At 41.3% G+C, this 18,167-nt stretch overlaps 1 protein-coding gene across 6 annotated transcripts in view; it reads left to right on the top strand.

Moving 5' to 3' along the window:
* Positions 1-18,167, top strand: part of MUS81 (MUS81 structure-specific endonuclease subunit) — a 307,431-nt gene that overhangs the window by 201,568 nt on the left and 87,696 nt on the right. For all 6 annotated transcript variants that reach the window (XR_016307484.1, XR_016307485.1, XM_089658092.1 and 3 more), the window contains 4 exons: positions 8,368-8,532; positions 10,938-11,090; positions 16,246-16,373; positions 17,322-17,434. Coding sequence is in view for 4 of the 6 variants with exons in the window: in XM_089658092.1 (XP_089514218.1) it covers positions 8,368-8,532; positions 10,938-11,090; positions 16,246-16,373; positions 17,322-17,434 (559 nt within the window). In the remaining 2 variants the exon portion in view is untranslated. The remainder of the gene's footprint in view (positions 1-8,367; positions 8,533-10,937; positions 11,091-16,245; positions 16,374-17,321; positions 17,435-18,167) is intronic.

An 18,167-nucleotide genomic window follows, 5' to 3' on the forward strand; every position in this document is an offset into this window, starting at 1 on the left:
GTAGTATTTGATGTATAGAGTTTATGCAGGATTACAGAGGAGCGTTTTTTTTATTATTTTATTTAATATATATATATTTTTTATATATATATATTTTTTATTTCATATATATTTTTTAGTATATTCTGACTATGCTCGTTTTTTATTTATTTCCATTAAATTTTATTATGGGTTTTTTATTCGTATACATTTTTTATTAAAAAAATAATTTTTTTATATATTAGTCTCTCTATGTGGTGACTATAGAGAGACATTGATGTGTGGTACTTTTTTGTAGTGTATTGCTTCACTGGGATTGCTAGATCTAATGGGAGAAGGTCTGTCCCTATTAGACTTCAGTTATATGGCTGCCTGGGTCTCTCTTGGCATGCTGGACTATCAGAATATGGCCGCGATCGCACCGCCCACTGTGGTTTTGATGGGTGCGGTTCTCGGCCTTTATAAAGAAGTGCCGCCGGCCAATCACGCTGTCCTGATGAAGTCACGAGGTACGTGACGCAACGCGTCGACGGCAATAGCGTGGTGACGCACTTCCGGCGTGACGCCATCTTGGTGCACCTTTTTGATCCTGCTGTACACCCAGCATTGCATCTCCATACAAGCCGTTTGCTATGTAAGTGGATTACCTTCCCTCTTTGTTTGTTGCCTTTATTCAAATAAAGCGGTAATACACTATGAGGATTGTGTTTATCTCCTCATTTATGGGCATATGAGCGGCTGTGATATCGGAGGAGAGTGCCTTCTATTCATCCACTGGCCTGGAGGAATTCTGTCCCTGGTTATTCACTCATCTAAAGAGTCCCTGAATTGGAGGATTCCGTGGTGATCTACATTACGCTTTATGGCCCTGTAGGGTCGTGGAGTGGAGGTGAGAGGCCACTGCAGCAAGACTGCCCGGGGTCACGTTCCTTGAAGTGTGCTGTGATTCACTTACACCTCTGTATGAACTATGGACACTTTATCCTGCACTTAACCACTTAACCACTGTTACTAGTCTATTAAGGGCTATTGTTTCTCTGTGTATCTCTAGGTGGTCCTGGGTCATGTTATTATTCTCATTTACTATCTGGTTATATATTACATTTAGTTTTTTAGCGCTGCATCAACTTTATATTCTATTCATATTGCCCTTATTTGGTGTGGGACAGATGCTGGCTGCTTTTTAGTGTCTTTATTCACCTTTTGCCATAAGAGCGCAGGAGGATTTTTATGTTATTTAATAACCTCAACCAAACGTTTCCTGTAGTTGCAGATCAGACCTGCACAACGATCTGGAGCAATTTTGGACCACTCCTCTTCACAAAACTGTTTCAGTGTAGCAATATTCTTGGGATGTGTGGTGTGAATCGCTCTCTTAAGGTCATGCCACAGCATTTCAATCGGGTTGAGGTCAGGACTCTGACTGGGCCACTCCAGAAGGCGTATTCTGTGCTGTTGCAGCCATTGTTTTGTTGAATTACTTGTATGCTTTGGGTCATTGTCCTGTTGCATCACCCATCCTCTGCGGAGCTTCAGTTGGCGGACAGATGGTCGTACGTTTTCCTGCAAAATGTCTTGATAAACTGTGGAATTCATTTTCCCATCAATGACAACAATCCGTCCAGGCCCTGAGGCAGCAAAGCAGCCCCAAACCATGATGTTCCCTCCGCCATGTTTTATAGTGGGGATGAGGTTTTGATGTTGTTGTGCTGTGCCTTTTTTTCTCCACACATAGTGTTGTGTGTTCTTCCCAAACAACTCAATCTTGGTTTCATCTGTCCACAGTATATTTTGCCAGTAGTGCTGTGGAACATCCAGGTGCTCTTTTGCAAACTTCAAACGTGCTGCAATATTCTTTTTGGACAGCAATGGCTTCCTCCGTGGTGTCCTCCCATGTACTCCATTCTTGTTTAATGCTTTCCTTATTGTAGATGTGTCAACAAAAATGTTAGCATGTGCCAGAGATTTCTGTAGGTCTTTAGCTGATTCTGGGATTCTTCTTTATCTCATGCAGCATTCTGCGCTGTGCTCTTGCAGTCATTTTTACAGGACGGCCATGCCTAGGGAGAGTAGCAACAGTGCTAAACTTTCTCCATTTGTAGACAGTCTGTCTTACCATGGACACATGAACATCAAGGCTTTTGGAGATACTTTTGTAACCCTTTCCAGCTTCATGCAAGTCAACAGTTCTTGATCGTAGGTCTTCAGAGAGCTCTTTTCTGCGAGGCATAGTTCACATCAGACAGTGCTTCTTGTAACCAGTAAACCCAAAAGAGGTGTGTGTTTTTCAAGGGCAGGACAGCTGTCAGCAACACATCCAATATCATCACACTGATTGGAGTCAAGGTCGGCTCACTCCTGGCTCCAATTAGCTCTGGGAGAAGTCATTAAGCTAGGGCCTCACATACTTTTTCCTCCCTGCACTGTGAACGTTTACATGTTATGTGCAATTAAACCATGGCAACATCTAATGTTTGTGTAGTATTATGTTCAGCAGACTGTGTTCTTCTATTGTTGTGACTTAGATGACGTTCAGAGCACATTTTATGTCCAATTCATGCAAAACTCCACGTAATCCCAAGGGGTTCACATACTTTTTCTTGCAACTGTATGACCAGTAACATGAAACTGTCTTCCACAACCTCACCTTATTAGCAGAGTTTACAGAAGAAGTAGAGATTGCCAGTAGTACCTACCAATACCACTCTATTAGGACATATTGTAAAAATATTCCCCCATTGAATAGGACTTTATTGGCAGAAATACACAAATATTAAAAGAATTACATCAATCTTTATTGTGGTAACAGTATACAGTACAATTCATAGCCGTGAAACCTTTTTATACCTTTTATGATTGTTCTCACAATAAAGATTGATGTAATTCTTTTAATAATTTGTGGCATTCTGCCACTAAAGTTCCATTCAATGGGGAATTAGTAGCAGAGTTGGGTTGTCATTCAGCGATGCAGGTCCACGTCAATCACCATGAATGACAGCCATCTACTTGCCAAAAGAAAAAAAAACAGATTACACCAAGACATGCTCATTTTTGTAACTTTTTTCGTGCCAAATGACATCTCCAGGTCCCCTCGCTAAAGTAAACTAAGTGGTGGATCATCCAGTGTCATTGACCAAATATGGACATGTCATTTAGCGCCAGGGAAACTATGGGATAGATATGACACAGGTTTTTCTTTATTGTACATCACGTAACACAGAATGTCTTCAAAATCCTTGCAACAGGGTTATGCCACCACCTTCAGGTGATTGGACACTGGCAAAAAGGCAGGAAGTCAACTCCTAGTCATAACTCCTCCCCGGTAAGAAAGGCTGCAGTGTTTATTGCCAGTGGCAGAGGGAGATGGACACAGTTGTGCAGCTCTCTGCTTGGTTTTAGCTAATTTCTCAGCAGTTCCACCTGGAAATCAGAAGACTAGCTTTATTAGATCCTTTCCTATGGCTTTAATTTCCCAGGGGACATATACCCAGATCTCGCATGGGATGACATGGGGACAACCTGTAATGTTGCTGGCCAGCCCTGGACCCTACACGAACAGAACCCTGTGCAATGATATATTGTCTGGTGAATAGAGAATGCTTTGTCTAGTTCTGGAGACCTCATTTACAAAAAGATATCAATAAGATAGAAAGAGTCAAAAGACTGGCAACAAAAATGGTGAAAGCTATGAGGGATAAAAGAAGAGACTTTAGGAACCTAATATATACAGTTTTGAGGAAAGGGGGGAAGGGGGAGACACGCTTAAAACCTATAAATACATGAAAGGGGGAAAAGGTTATGGAGGGGCAGTATTTTCAATATCAAGCCAAAATCAAGAACACAGGGACATGACATACTAGCAGGAGGAAAGTTCAAAACTAATCTTAGCAGTATTTTACCAAAAGAATAGTTGATGCATGGAATAAACTTCCAGACAGGTAGTGAGTAAATTAACAATACGTCATTCCACATTTTGTTTTTAGTGGGGTATAAGTCTGGGCTCTGACTAGGCCATGCAAGGACATTCAACTTTTTCTCCTTCAACCACTGTGTGGTCATTTTTGTTGTGTGCTTTGGGTCACTGTCATGTTGGAAGATAAACCTTCTTCCCATTGACAACTTTCCTTCAGAAGAAACAGATTTTTCTCAAGACTTTGGTGGTATTTTACCCCATCCATTTTTCCTTCTATTCTGAAAAGTGCTTTAGTTCCTGCTGCAGAGAAACACCCCCATGACAGGATATTACCACCTCCATTTACTGTTGGAATGGTGTTATTTGGATGGTGAGCTGTACTGGATTTTCTGACATATCTTTTAGTGTTGAGGCCAAATAATTAAATTTTAGCCTCATCTGACCATAACACCTTTTTTCCATGTAGCCTCAGAATCTTCAAGTTGCTTTTTGGCAAAGCTCAGTCGTGGCTGCATGTGGCCTTTCTTGAGGAGTGGCTTTTTTCTTGCAACCCTCCCATACAACAAGTCACATTTGTGGAGAATTTTTGATATTGTCACATGCACACAATTAAATTCTTGCAACTGCTTCTGAGTTTCTGTAGACCTCTTCGTAGCCTCTCTGACTAGTTTCCTTCTGGCTCTTTCATCCAGTTTGGAGTGGCGTCCTCATCCAGGGAGGGTCTGTGTTGTACCAAATACCTTCAACTTCCTAATAGACTTCACTGTACTTCTAGGCATTGATAAAGCCTTTGAAATTTTTTTGTATCCATCTCCTGACTTGTGCCTATCCACAACTTTATCCCAGAGATCTTTTGACAGTGCCTTGCCACCCATAGTTGATTGTTTGCTTCAGTTGCACATCCAGGGACTGAAATGTTCCAGGAAAGCTCTTTTCATGCTGAGCTAATCAAAATAACCTCAGCTGATCATAGATGAAAGTCAAATGACTTTTAGAAGGTGATTAGCTACACCTGATTGAGTTTACAAGTCAGTTTTTGGAGGCTGTGGTCCTTTTTCCAAGTCCATGATGCTGTTGTTATATCTGTCAATTGGATGTTATTAGGTGCACTGAGTAAATACAGCTGGATAAAACAAAAGGGGGGTGATTCTTTTTTTATACCTACTGTATATGTGTGTGTGTGTGTGTGTGTGTGTATATATGTGTGTGTGTATATATATATATACTGTATATATATATATATATATATATATATACTCTCACACAGATCAAATGGGGCAGGCTTGATGGACCACTTGTTTTTTGGTTTTTTTTTGCCATCACTCTTCTATGTTTCTATGATGAACGGTAAACATTGGACCCCTTAGTGGGTCTTGTGGCTGGACTGGTAAGGGGACACCCTTATTTCAGTACACCCTGCAGCCTAACTTGCAAATGTAAGCACTTCCCAACTCTTCCCCCTTCCTTATTATTGGAAAAGGACCCTGTGGAGGAAGACTTAGAAGAAGAGAAGCCTGTTTTGGATGTAGCGTGTGGAAGACTGCTCCTTAAAAGAGACTATGCCTGAAGATCCCAGAGTCCGAGTTTAACTCAAACCCAGAAAGCCTTTGTGGAATTTCTTCTGGAAGTTCACACTAATTTGAAGTTACCACTTTTTGAGTCCTCTTCTCCAAAAGTTTCAGCGTTTGATCTTGACCGCCACCGGGAGACCCTCAATCGTTCCCTATACTTCCCCACCTTAAGGACGTTTTGTACACAGTCTGTCTCTCCCTGACAAGGTGTTCACTCTGCCAAAGGGGTTCACACGCCAATACCACAAAGAGAGAGTGGTTCACTAAGGCTGGCCACAACAAGCCCTATGTTTTCATTCAATCAGCGGGTTGAATGAAAGAAAATGTCTCAATTCCCTCATCAGCACAATCAATGTAGATGGGCGAAATCTCTACTGCTGTGTTATTGTATTCTTACAGCAGGAAGATGTCCCCGCTGTCAGAATACGTTAGCAGGCAGTGTCAATCAAGAGAGTTTTCAACAGACTGGTTGTACCCAAGCTGATCGATCAACTTGGGTATAACCTCTCTACCTCTGCTAACCCGGCCTAATTTTTGATCCATGTGTGGCCGGTTTAAGTAATGGAGTTTGCCTTTGGTACATCCAGCAGTTTCTTATCTCGCTAAGGACCTCACAAGCGGGAAATGTCCAAGTATTCAAGGATGCTTTGGACAAACATCTGGAAGTGTTATTTAAAGCCTTGTTTGCCTTGGTGGGGGCAGCTTTGCAGCCGGCGATTGTGGCTATAGGTGTCTGCCAAAGTCATATGGTCTGGGCTCGTATGATGGAAGAGAGGGACCCTTCCAGCAGGGATTCTGATTTAGCAGGAACCTGGAAGATTTTCCTTGTGCTCCCAGCTTTTCAGTGGATAAATTGAAAGACTTTATACAGCAAATATCTCTTTTGAGACTTTTGTCTATGCACATTGACATGATTTTGAGTCTGAAGTCACCTAAGCCACCATGCTAGAGGCATGTGGAACCATTTACCTTTTTCAAGGGGAGCACTTGTTTGGCTGTGCTCTGGATGATTACATCCAGAAGATATCAGGAGGTAAGAATACTTTGTTACTGCTTAGAAAGAAGCATGTGGTTCATAAACTTGCTGTTCCTCTACGTCTGCAAAGCATTCCTTTCAATGATCTCAGTCCTTTGCAGGGATTTGGCTGGGGGAAATTGAGGACATGTGGGTCCACAATATAGTGGCTTGCATCTCTCAACTGGAATTTCATAGCTTTCCCCTCCATGCTTTTAAATATATATTTGAGTCCACAAAAAAGAATTGCTCTGTTAAACACTATTGATATTCTTCTCTCCCAAGGAGGGAATATTACGGTTTCTAACGACAAACAATTTCACGGTCGTTACGTGAAACTCTGCTTGGTTATGAAGCCAAACAGTGATTTTTTTTTCCCCCTTCTTGAATCTTAAAAGCCTCCAAGTTTCTGCATGTGCCGGATAGAATTAGTCCCGGATAGAATTAGTGGCCAGTGGTGGCCTTTCTGCAACAGGGAGATTTTCTGCCACCAGTGGATCTCAAAGATGCTTACCTGCATGTTCCATGTTTCCCCTTCGCCAAAGGTTTCTGCTGTTTGCAGAGGAGGATTAGCTTAGTACAGATTAAACACAACATCTTCTATTGAGAAAAGCATATACAATTAATAAAAATAAACTTTTTTTTTTTTTAATACCATAGATGGGTACCTTTAACCGCTTGACCTCCAGAAGGGTTTACCCCATTCATGACCAGGGAATTTTCTTTCTATTCATTACTGCACTACTTTAACTGGCAATTGCGCAGTCATGCAACACTGTACCTAAATTAAATTTGTATATTTTTTTCACATAAATAGAGCTTTCCTTTGGTGGTATTTGATCACTACTGGTTTTTCTTAGTTTTTTTTTATATATATGAAAAAGACTGAAAATTAAAAAAAACCCTGATATTTTCTACTTTGTTATAAAACACATCCAATCAAAACATCACATTTCTTCATAAATTTAGGCCAAAATGTATTCTGCTACATGTCTTTGGTAAAAACAATAAGTGTATATTATTTGGTTTGTGTGAAAGTTACAGCATCTACAAACTGGCATATATACTGTTATTGAAGATGATCAGTGAATTATGGTGGGACTATGATAGTGTGGTGGGCAATCTGGCGCTAACAGACCCTTCCTGGGAGGTACACTAATTGACCAACTGACACTGACATCAATAGTGATTCTAATTCAGTGATCAGATAGAAAACTGTCAACTGTCAGTAAATCTCCTGTGACCAAGCAGCAATTGGTTAAAGGGGTAACCAGTTCAAAGGTAACATGCATGTTTCACCCGGACAATTTACTGGGATGTCTAGAACTAAGCTTAAAGTGCATTTAGACCAGAAAACAATGTAATATATTACAGCTTACCAGCTCTTAGATTGGGTGACTGCATTAGTTTTCTTTTTTTTTTCCCTTTGCTTTCACCTGTCCTAGGAAAATCGCATTTCCTTTTCTTTGGATGGCTGCGCTCACTTACTCCACTGTATCTTTGGAGGGATCCATGGTTATAATCCAGGTTGGACGTCAAACATGTCTTCCTGTCTTCATCTCCATTACCTAGGAAGTTAAAGGATTAGTGGTTTACAGAAGTTTGATAATCTTGTTTATTTACTGTAAGTTCAACTCATAGGAAGTAACAAGGACACTGCATTTCTAGCAAGATCAACAGGTAATTTCTGTACTTGCTGAAAATGTTCCTAGCTTGAAAAAAAGAAAGCTAATGCAGCCACCATATCTAAGGACTGGTTACCTGCTATATATTAAAATTTTGTTTCTGGGTTTAGATATCCTTTAAAGCTAAAGTCATAATAACCTTTTGGGTTGGGTGTTGGGTGTATATTATATAATTTCATACTGAAAATTTCCTCATCTACACAGATATTCCCTGACTGACAAAGGGCTTGAACTGGCACAGAGATTGGAGGTAGCTGATCAACTGCTTGAAGGCAAGAATAATGTGGTCAGGCACAGTGATTCTCATTCTACAGATGAAGGATCTGATGATGCTAATAATGCGGGACTCCAAGCAACTCCAGCCACCGTGTATGTAAATTGACATATCTCTGTAGTGTTCATATGCATTTTTATGTGCTTCCATAAGGAGATTAAAAGGTAAATCCGCCATCAATCGCAATGTTATTGCAGAATTATTGAATATCTCATCCACTTGGAATCGAAGATATGTTAGTATCAGTAGTTTTCACAGCCATTCCCACAACCAACCTGCTTTACAGCTATTACTGTCTTGTGTGGCTTCAGGCTGAACAAGGTAAATATGCCTCATAAGGTAGGTGGGTGGTTGTTGGAGTGGGGTTCGGCCTACCTTTTAAAGTAAAGACAGTAATGGATAATGAAAACTTAAACTGTGAGACTTCTTTTTGTCCTGAAAGAGGTATAAGCAGTCAATATATTCTATACAACACAAGACTCTACCTAATACTGAATAATTCCTTTTGGGGGAGCTTTCGTATTTAGCATTTCTACCTTTCAGTACTTAAATTGTCATGGTTTTGTTGTTTGAGCAACTGTTTGTTTTGTTTGAGGAATGTTGCTGTAAACACAGAAGCCCTCTCTATAGGTTGCCATTGCCCCAAACCAGTGGTCTTTATCCGGCCCTTAGGGCACTATTATCCCAACTGACTGACACCAATAATTGTGTACTATTCCACCCACTGACACAATCAATGGGGCACCTTTCCTTCCACTGACACAAATGACGAGGCACTATTCCTCTCACTAAAATCATGGGAAGTAGTTCACTGCCACTGATGCTGGGGCATTTTCTACTCCCACTGGCCAGAGTCTGACCCCCCAAAGCCTGAAGGACCTTAAACTGGCCCTTTAGAAAGTTTAGAGACCACTGGTAAAAACCAAGCAAGTATGAAGCAAGAAAATGCAAGAAAAACATATTGCAATGTATCGAAAACACACAGTATGTAAAACCCCTTTGCAAAAATACACAAAGAAACACATGAAGAGGCAGAGACAGATGTGAACCTAGCATTATTCCTAGACTATGTTGTACCACTTTAATTTACTGCTGTACATTGGTGCATCAATTGAATAGCTTTGTAAAGTGCCTGATTTACTTCTTTTTTTTTTTAAGTAAACTTGTGTTCACTTTAACAGGGGAAGTAGGGCCAATATAGCTTTGGCCCTACTTCTGTGGGTCACAGGGGAGCACTTCGTCTGGCACTCTGCGTCTGCGGGCTAAAGTTCTCTGCCAGCTGACATCACTCAGCCGCTCCAGACTCTGGGAAGATCCCAACTTTAATGTCAGGGTCCGCCCAGATGCCTCAAGGCAGTTGGCTCCGCCTCTCAGCATGCAGCTGAAAGCCTTAGCCAGCTTCTCCCACCCCCGTCACAGCCTGGTGCTCCAGTGAGTGCTGAAGGGACAGAGCAGAGAGCAGTGACTGACAATCACTGGCTCTCTGCTCACTGAAGACTGAGAAGTTAGCGTTCAGTGGTCTTTGATCACTCAGTTCTCGGTCTTAGAGGTGGCATTGGACAGATGCAGTATCAGACTGATGATGCATCGACGTAGGTGAGTATAAATGTTTTATTTTTTTTCTCATTCTCATACTTCTCTTTTAGGCCCTGTTTACACTGGCATTAAAAGCATGGGTTTGAGGTATGTTTGTAATTTTCCTCAAACTCCTAGTCAAGCAGTCTGCAGTTGATAATATGGACAGCATACACTGCAGTTCACATTATCAAAATATAATGATGTGTTGCTGCACTTCAGAAATGAAGCTTCATGTGGAGTTTGGAACTCCTTCCATTCAAGTCTGTGGTAACACATAAATGCGCTGGCACTCTTATAGGATGCATTTGTGGTGACTTAGGTCTTGTTTACAACAGCCAAAAATGAAACCTAGGCATCTGAGGTGCATTTTCAAATGCCTTTAGCACGCGTCGGACACATGTCAAATGCGCATAGGGCATTTGGGGAGCAGTTTGAACGCACATTAGATGTGTGGCAAATTCAATTAAGAACTCGCTTCAACGCTACAGGCTTGTTTTGTTAAGCATCAGTATTTTGAGCAAGTGTGAACAAGGCTTGAAGCATAATCCTCTCCCTGCCCCTATCCTTTGATTGGACAGTGAAGGAGCAGTATCAGGCTGATTCTTCAGCTCATTTCACTCACTACTTCTGTTAGCATATGTGCTTGCAGCATACCTGATTGGCCCCTGATGCTGCCCCTCTATCTTTTAGTCTGTGCAGGGGATTGTCAGAGGCTAACACCAAGTCTGTTTCAGGTACTTGATGCTGTTCTGTTTATGAATACACTGTGTAGGTTATTTGTATATTTGCCTGAAATTCAGCTTTAAGCATAAAATGCAATTAGTGATTGCCATTCTGGAATCTGTGTTTTGCCCCACTCTGTATTATTTTACTATTTCTGGTGTATGGCGATTTATTGCTAAGGATCTTTTGTATTTTGCAGTTTTCCACAATACGCAACACTTAGTATGCCTTCAGAAACACAGCAGCTCTATGCAGATCCTGTAGTCAACTCCTACCATCATATGCCTGACTTTACACTGCTTCCAGGACACTTCAATGTAATTCTTTGTGTTGACTTCATTGAAACTACAGGGTAAGACAACAATTATTAAGGTCAAGGTAGATTAATAAAGGACAAAGAGAAGTGGGGGAGGGGGGAGAGAGAAATAGAGGGGAGAAGGAGGAGGGGGAAGACAGAGATGACGAGAGAGGAAAAGGAAGAGGAAAGGAAGGGGCAGAGCAAAATAAAAGGGGGAGGGGGTTGTTCTGTGTGCAGAAGTTTCACTTCACACATGGATGATAAGGAGATTAAACAGTACTGTTACTAATCTTGATTTTTTTTTCTTTTATAAAGTCATCAGCAAGCCCTCTGACTTGACATATGCAAAGAACAGTGATACAAGACTGTCACAGGAATTCCTTAATTTGTGGACTGCAACTGATTAGTCTGGCATTATCTTTTCTATTATGTATGTCAGACAAGATGATAGCAATCAGTGGGTCATTAACTGGTTCTAACAGATTTGAGCAGAGTTTTAGTTTACTGAATATGCAATGTTAAATTTGTGTTTATTTTAAGATGAGTAGTTCATATTTGGTAGTGTCCACCCCTGTATCAGCCAGCAGCAGCTGCAGGGGAGAGGAGACTGCACAGACACCAGAGGTGCTATGGGAGCCTATGTGCGATGTCACCACTCCCAGGCATTACCAGCCTTTGTCAATCGCTCTTTCCTCTCCCTTGCAGCTGCTGCTGACTGACACATGGGAGATCACCTAGCCAGTATGGAGTGGTATTTTTGGACAGCAGCATTATATGTCTGGGGGTAGGTGAGTATTAGATGGACTAGCAAATTAGATACACCAACAAATGGGAGCCAAACAGCAGGTAACATTTGATAAGAAGTTACAGCAACAGTTTTTTTTTTTTTTTCTTCATTTGGGATAAAGGTCTTATATAAATAAATAAAAACTGATCATTATATGTTCCCCTGTCATTGGTAAGTCTCATCCCTGTAACTGCTACGTATGCAAGAGTTCTTTTAAAACAAATGTCCAAGGCGCAAAAAACAACCTGATGTCAGCTCTCCTATCATGCACAATTAGCACCATTCACTATCAAACATAAGTGGGTGTTAGCAAGAGGTGTATGAGAGCAAAAAGCAAATATACAAAGAAACAATTTTCTAAAACCATACAACATGTTTCAAAGTAAATAACAAGTCTCAGAGTTCAGGCTATGTGTAAGTACTGATTTACTATTACTAGCTAATGGCTGTGCTGCCACTTAGAACCGAATTGGGAAACCAAAATCTGCAGAAAACAGACAGAGAAGGGCACAAGACAGCCTCACAATGTAGCAGAGCTTTATGAGATTAGGGCACACACAAAAACAAATTACAATTACAAGCATATGAGGAGTAACCAGCATACAGTGAGGAACAGAAGTATTTGAACACCCTGCGATTTTGCAAGTTCTCCCACTTAGAAATCATGGAGGGGTCTGAAATTCACATTGTAGGTGCATTCCCACTCTGAGAGACAGAATTAAAAAAAAAATTCAGGAAATCACATTGTATGATTTTTAAAGAATTTATTTGTCTTGCACTGCTGAACATACGTACAGTCAGGTCCATAAATATTGGGACGTCGACACAATTCTAACATTTTTGGCTCTATACACCACCACAATGGATTTGAAATGAAACGAACAAGATGTGCTTTAACTGCAGACTGTCAGCTTTAATTTGAGGGTATTTACATCCAAATCAGGTGAACGGTGTAGGAATTACAACAGTTTGCATATGTGCCTCCCACTTGTTAAGGGACCAAAAGTAATGGGACAATTGGCTTCTCAGCTGTTCCATGGCCAGTTGTGGTTTATTCCCTCATTATCCCAATTACAATGAGCAGATAAAAGGTCCAGAGTTCATTTCAAGTGTGCTATTTGCATTTGGAATCTGTTGCTGTCAACTCTCAAGATGAGATCCAAAGAGCTGTCACTATCAGTGAAGCAAGCCATCATTAGGCTGAAAAAACAAAACAAACCCATCAGAGAGATATCAAAAACATTAGGCGTGGCTAAAACAACTGTTTGGAACATTCTTAAAAAGAAGGAACGCACCGGTGAGCTCAGCAACACCAAAAGACCCAGAAGACCACGGAAAACAACTGTGGTGGATGACCGAAGAATTCTTTCCCTGGTGAAGAAAACACCCTTCACAACAGTTGGCCAGATCAAGAACACTCTCCAGGAGGTAGGTGTATGTGTGTCAAAGTCAACAATCAAGAGAAGACTTCACCAGAGTGAATACAGAGGGTTCACCACAAGATGTAAACCATTGGTGAGCCTCAAAAACAGGAAGGCCAGATTAGAGTTTGCCAAACGACATCTAAAAAAGCCTTCACAGTTCTGGAACAACATCCTATGGACAGATGAGACCAAGATCAACTTGTACCAGAGTGATGGGAAGAGAAGAGTATGGAGAAGGAAAGGAACTGCTCATGAACCTAAGCATACCACCTCATCAGTGAAGCATGGTGGTGGTAGTGTCATGGCGTGGGCATGTATGGCTGCCAATGGAACTGGTTCTCTTGTATTTATTGATGATGTGACTGCTGACAAAAGCAGCAGGATGAATTCTGAAGTGTTTTGGGCAATATTATCTGCTCATATTCAGCCAAATGCTTCAGAACTCATTGGACGCCACTTCACAGTGCAGATGGACAATGACCCAAAGCATACTGCAAAAGCAACCAAAGAGTTTTTTAAGGGAAAGAAGTGGAATGTTATGCAATGGCCAAGTCAATCACCTGACCTGAATCCGATGGAGCATGCATTTCACTTGCTGAAGACAAAACTAAAGGGAAAATGCCCCAAGAACAAGCAGGAACTGAAGACAGTTGCAGTAGAGGCCTGGCAGAGCATCAACAGGGATGAAACCCAGCGTCTGGTGATGTCTATGCGTTCCAGACTTTAGGCTGTAATTGACTGCAAAGGATTTGCAACCAAGTATTAAAAAGTGAAAGTTTGATTTATGATTATTATTCTGTCCCATTACTTTTGGTCCCTTAACAAGTGGGAGGCACATATGCAAACTGTTGTAATTCCTACACCGTTCACCTGATTTGGATGTAAATACCCTCAAAAAATCTTGTTCATTTCATTTCAAAGCCATTGTGGTGGTGTATAGAGCCAAAAATGTTAGAATTGTGTCAATGTCCCAATATTTATGGACCTGACTGTATTTGAACACCTGAGAAAATCAGTGTTAATATTTGGTACAGAAGCCTTTGTTTGCAATTACAGAGGTCAAACGTTTTCTGTAGTTCTTGACCAGGTTTGCCCACACTGCAACAGGGATTTTGGCCCACTCCTCCACACAGATCTCCTCTAGATCTGTCAGGTTTCGGGGCTGTTGCTGAGCAACAGTTTCAGCTCCCTCCAAAGATGTTCTATTGGATTTAGGTCTGCAGACTGGCTAGGCCACTCCAGAACCTTGATATGCTTCTTACGGAGCCACTCCTTGGTTATCCTGGCTGTGTGCTTCGGGTTGTTGTCATGTTGGAAGACCCAGCCACGACCCATCTTCAATGCTCTGACTGAGGGAAGGAGGTCGTTGCTCACAATCTCACAATAAATGGCCCCATTCATCCTCTCCTTAATACAGTGCAGTCGTCCTGTCCCCTTCGCAGAAAAGCACCCCCAAAGCATGATGTTACCACCCCCATGCTTCACAGTAGGGATGGTGTTCTTGGGATGCAACTCATCCTTTTTCCTCCAAACACGACGAGTGAAGTTTAGACCAAAAAGTTCTACTTTGGTCTCATCTGACCACATGACTTTCTCCCATGCCTCCTCTGAAGTTTGCCAATGACCATCTGGATGATCCAGAAGGGCCTGGACATGTGATGACTTGAGCAGGGGAACCTTCTGTGCAATGCATGATTTGAAATCATGACGGCGTAGTGTTCTACCGACAGTGACCTTTGAAACTGTGGTCCCAGCTCTCTTCATGTCATTGACCAGCTCCTCCCTTGTAGTTCTGGGCTGATTCCTCACCTTTCTTATCATCAGTGATACCCCACGAGGTGAGATCTTGCATGGAGCCCCAGTCCGAGGGAGACTGACAGTCGTCTTTAGCCTCTTCCATTTTCTAACAATTGCTCCAACAGTTGATCTATTTTCAGCAAGCTGCTTGGCAATTGCCCCGTAACCCTTTCCAGCCTTGCGGAGGTCCACAATTTTGTCTCGGGTGTCTTTTGACAGCTCTTTGGTCTTGCTCATGGTAGTAGTTGGCGTCTGACTGACTGTGGGGTGGACATGTGTCTTTAAAGAGCTCAGACAGGTGCTACTAAGTTAGATAAATGAGTGGAGTAGAGGTGGACTTTTTAAAGGCACAGTAACAGGTCTTTGAGAGCCAGAATTCTTGTTGTTTCTTAGGTGTTCAAATACTTATGTTCAGCAGTGCAAGATAAATAAATTCTTTAAAAATCATACAATGTGATTTCCTGATTTTTTTTTTTAATTCTGTCTCTGAGTGGGAATGCACCTACAATGTGAATTTCAGACCCCGCCATGATTTCTAAGAGGGAGAACTTGCAAAATCGCAGGGTGTTCAAATACTTCTGTTCCTCACTGCATCATAGCAGAGTGTGTCCTGGATGGCTGGGTGTATCACATAGTTCATAGCCTATGTTGCTATCACTGGATGTTAGAGCAGTGCCACAGAGCGGGAAAAGAGGACCAGGCCACGGGAGACAGTTCCATACTGAAGGATACTGCTCCTGCTTCTTCCTACTCATCTCAATTTGCAAAGAATTTTTGAATGCATTTCAGAGATTTTCTCTCTGAGAATGTATTCCCAGACTTTTTTGCATACCAAGACGAGCAAGTAGAAGCAGCAGCAGTAATCTTCTGTGTGGAAGTATCTCCCGTGGTGCAGTCCTCATTTTCCCCTTCTGTACAGTGGCAGTGCTCTAGGCTGTGTGTTACACCCAGCCATACAGGACACACTCTGCTCTGACATGGTATCTGTGCTTAATCTAACAAAGCTTTGCTATGCTATGAAGCTGTCTTGTGTCCTTCCCTGTCAGTTTCTATGAAGTTGAAGTGTCCATCTTGTTTTTAAAATTGAGTGAACTCCTTTAGCATCAAAGCAATGTCTTGCTCCGCTCGTAGCTCAGACTTTCATCAAAATAGTATGTTCGGTACAGTAAGTTATTGCATAATCATTTTCCTATTTTGTCAGGGGTTCTGCACACAAAAAGCAGGAATTGGTTTCAGAACTGAAGAGAAATGGAGTGAATTTTGATGTACGCAAGCTCCACATTGGAGACTTTCTGTGGATAGCACAGGAGAAAGTCCATCCTGTACCAGGTCAGTGAACTGATGCTGAGGGAAATTTAAAACTGAAGTTTTCTATAAAGTTAGGCTCTGCCCTAGCCTGACAAACCATATTGCTCACTAACTATTTCAACACTACATACTGTTTACTGCCTGCACCTCCAATACATGCTGCTCATTGACCACTGTGTCATTGCATACTGCTCACTGACTGCACTGCCACTACATACAGCATTAACCTGCCACTACATACTGCTCATTGACTGCCCTGACCTTATATACTGCTCCCTGAATGCCTGACACTATATACTGCTCACTGAGTGCCCTGCCACATATCATACGGCTCAATGACGTGACTGGAGTGGCCTGAAATTTTTTTTTTTTTTTTTTTTACATAGTTTATTCAGTATAGGTATTATAAGGGGGGAGAAAGCAATTGTAAGATTAGTTCAATATAGCATAGAATTCCACTTTAATTGTTAGGGCCTGTTCATAATGCTTTTGCATTTTAGTGCTTTTTCAGTGCATTACCCATACATTACCATTGATTATGATGTAACATGATTTTACCAAAATGCACAAAAAAATGCAGCAATCAAGATTTTTTAAAAATGTTCAACGCATTTCCCTCTGTCATAAAGCACTGATGTGAAGAGCTTTATATATCAAAATAACTAGTTTTCATGCACGTTTATAATGCAATGTCCTGTGTTGTAGTGCACATAAAACGCAATGGCGTGAACAGACCTTTACATAGAGGTAAAATATCACTCTGGCTAGATAATGATCCAGGAGATCCCACAGTCCTGGTGAAGGAGAATTACCAGCCATTACATTTAACCACACTTTAGTTTCTGGAAGGGTGGGTAGGAGATCATCAGCTGCCATACTAATAGTGGATGACTTTTAAGAATCACTTTAATTTAATGTGACAAAAGTCTGCTGTCATGCATAATGATTTATGCTTAAAATGTTTTTCAGGACAATTGCGAATTCCACAGCCTCGGGAGCTGGTGCTAGATTATGTTATCGAAAGGAAAAGAATGGATGATCTTTGTGGAAGTATTATAGATGGCCGCTTTCGAGAGCAAAAAGTCAGTAATAGTTTACTCATGGGTTTCAAAATATGTCACTGCACCTTTACCTGTATTCTCACATCAGAGACCATTGTGGTAGATTCAGTAGTTTTTTTGAGGCCTGTACTTTCTAGAAAAAGCAGTATGCTTGTGTCATGTTTTGTTTGTAGTCTATTTTGAACCTGATAAATGTACTTGGTAGCTGACTTCTTGTTTCATTAGACAGTTTTTTTCCCCACCTCATGAATTCTGCGAGTTAAAGCAGTTCTTCAGGCAAATTGGAAAAGAACACCCTTTTATCTGGTTAAATTGTTCAGTCTTCCTTCTCAGGTATATGCCCTGCCTATAAAAGGTTGAGCAATATGATAGTTGCTCCTTGCCTCCTGTGGGCTTTACACCTACCCTGAGCTGCAGCCGCCTCAGTCCTTGCTATATATCCTAGATATCTGACGACTTTCTATACTTGGTTTTAGTTGCTAGTTTTACTAATTGGTTTCCTGTGTGTTCAACCATTTGTGCTGCTTGCCATGTTCCTATGTTATCCACCCAACAGAACTACCAACTTGGCCATGGGTATTATAGCACTGTTGGCCCTTTTACTGATGCATAATCTGGTCAACACCATTATGTTATATGAACTATAGGTGAAAAAGAAGGCAGAAACAGTTTCTACTGAAGTTGGGGGGCAGATCACAGCTTCCAAGTCACATCTAAATGCTGATTCCAAATCTAGCAATAAAGACTTGCCTAT

The sequence above is a fragment of the Staurois parvus genome, unplaced genomic scaffold (assembly GCF_062004578.1).
Source record: "Staurois parvus isolate SC_StPar_1 unplaced genomic scaffold, SC_StPar_1.0 ptg001051l, whole genome shotgun sequence".
NCBI classification, from domain to species: Eukaryota; Metazoa; Chordata; class Amphibia; order Anura; family Ranidae; genus Staurois; species Staurois parvus.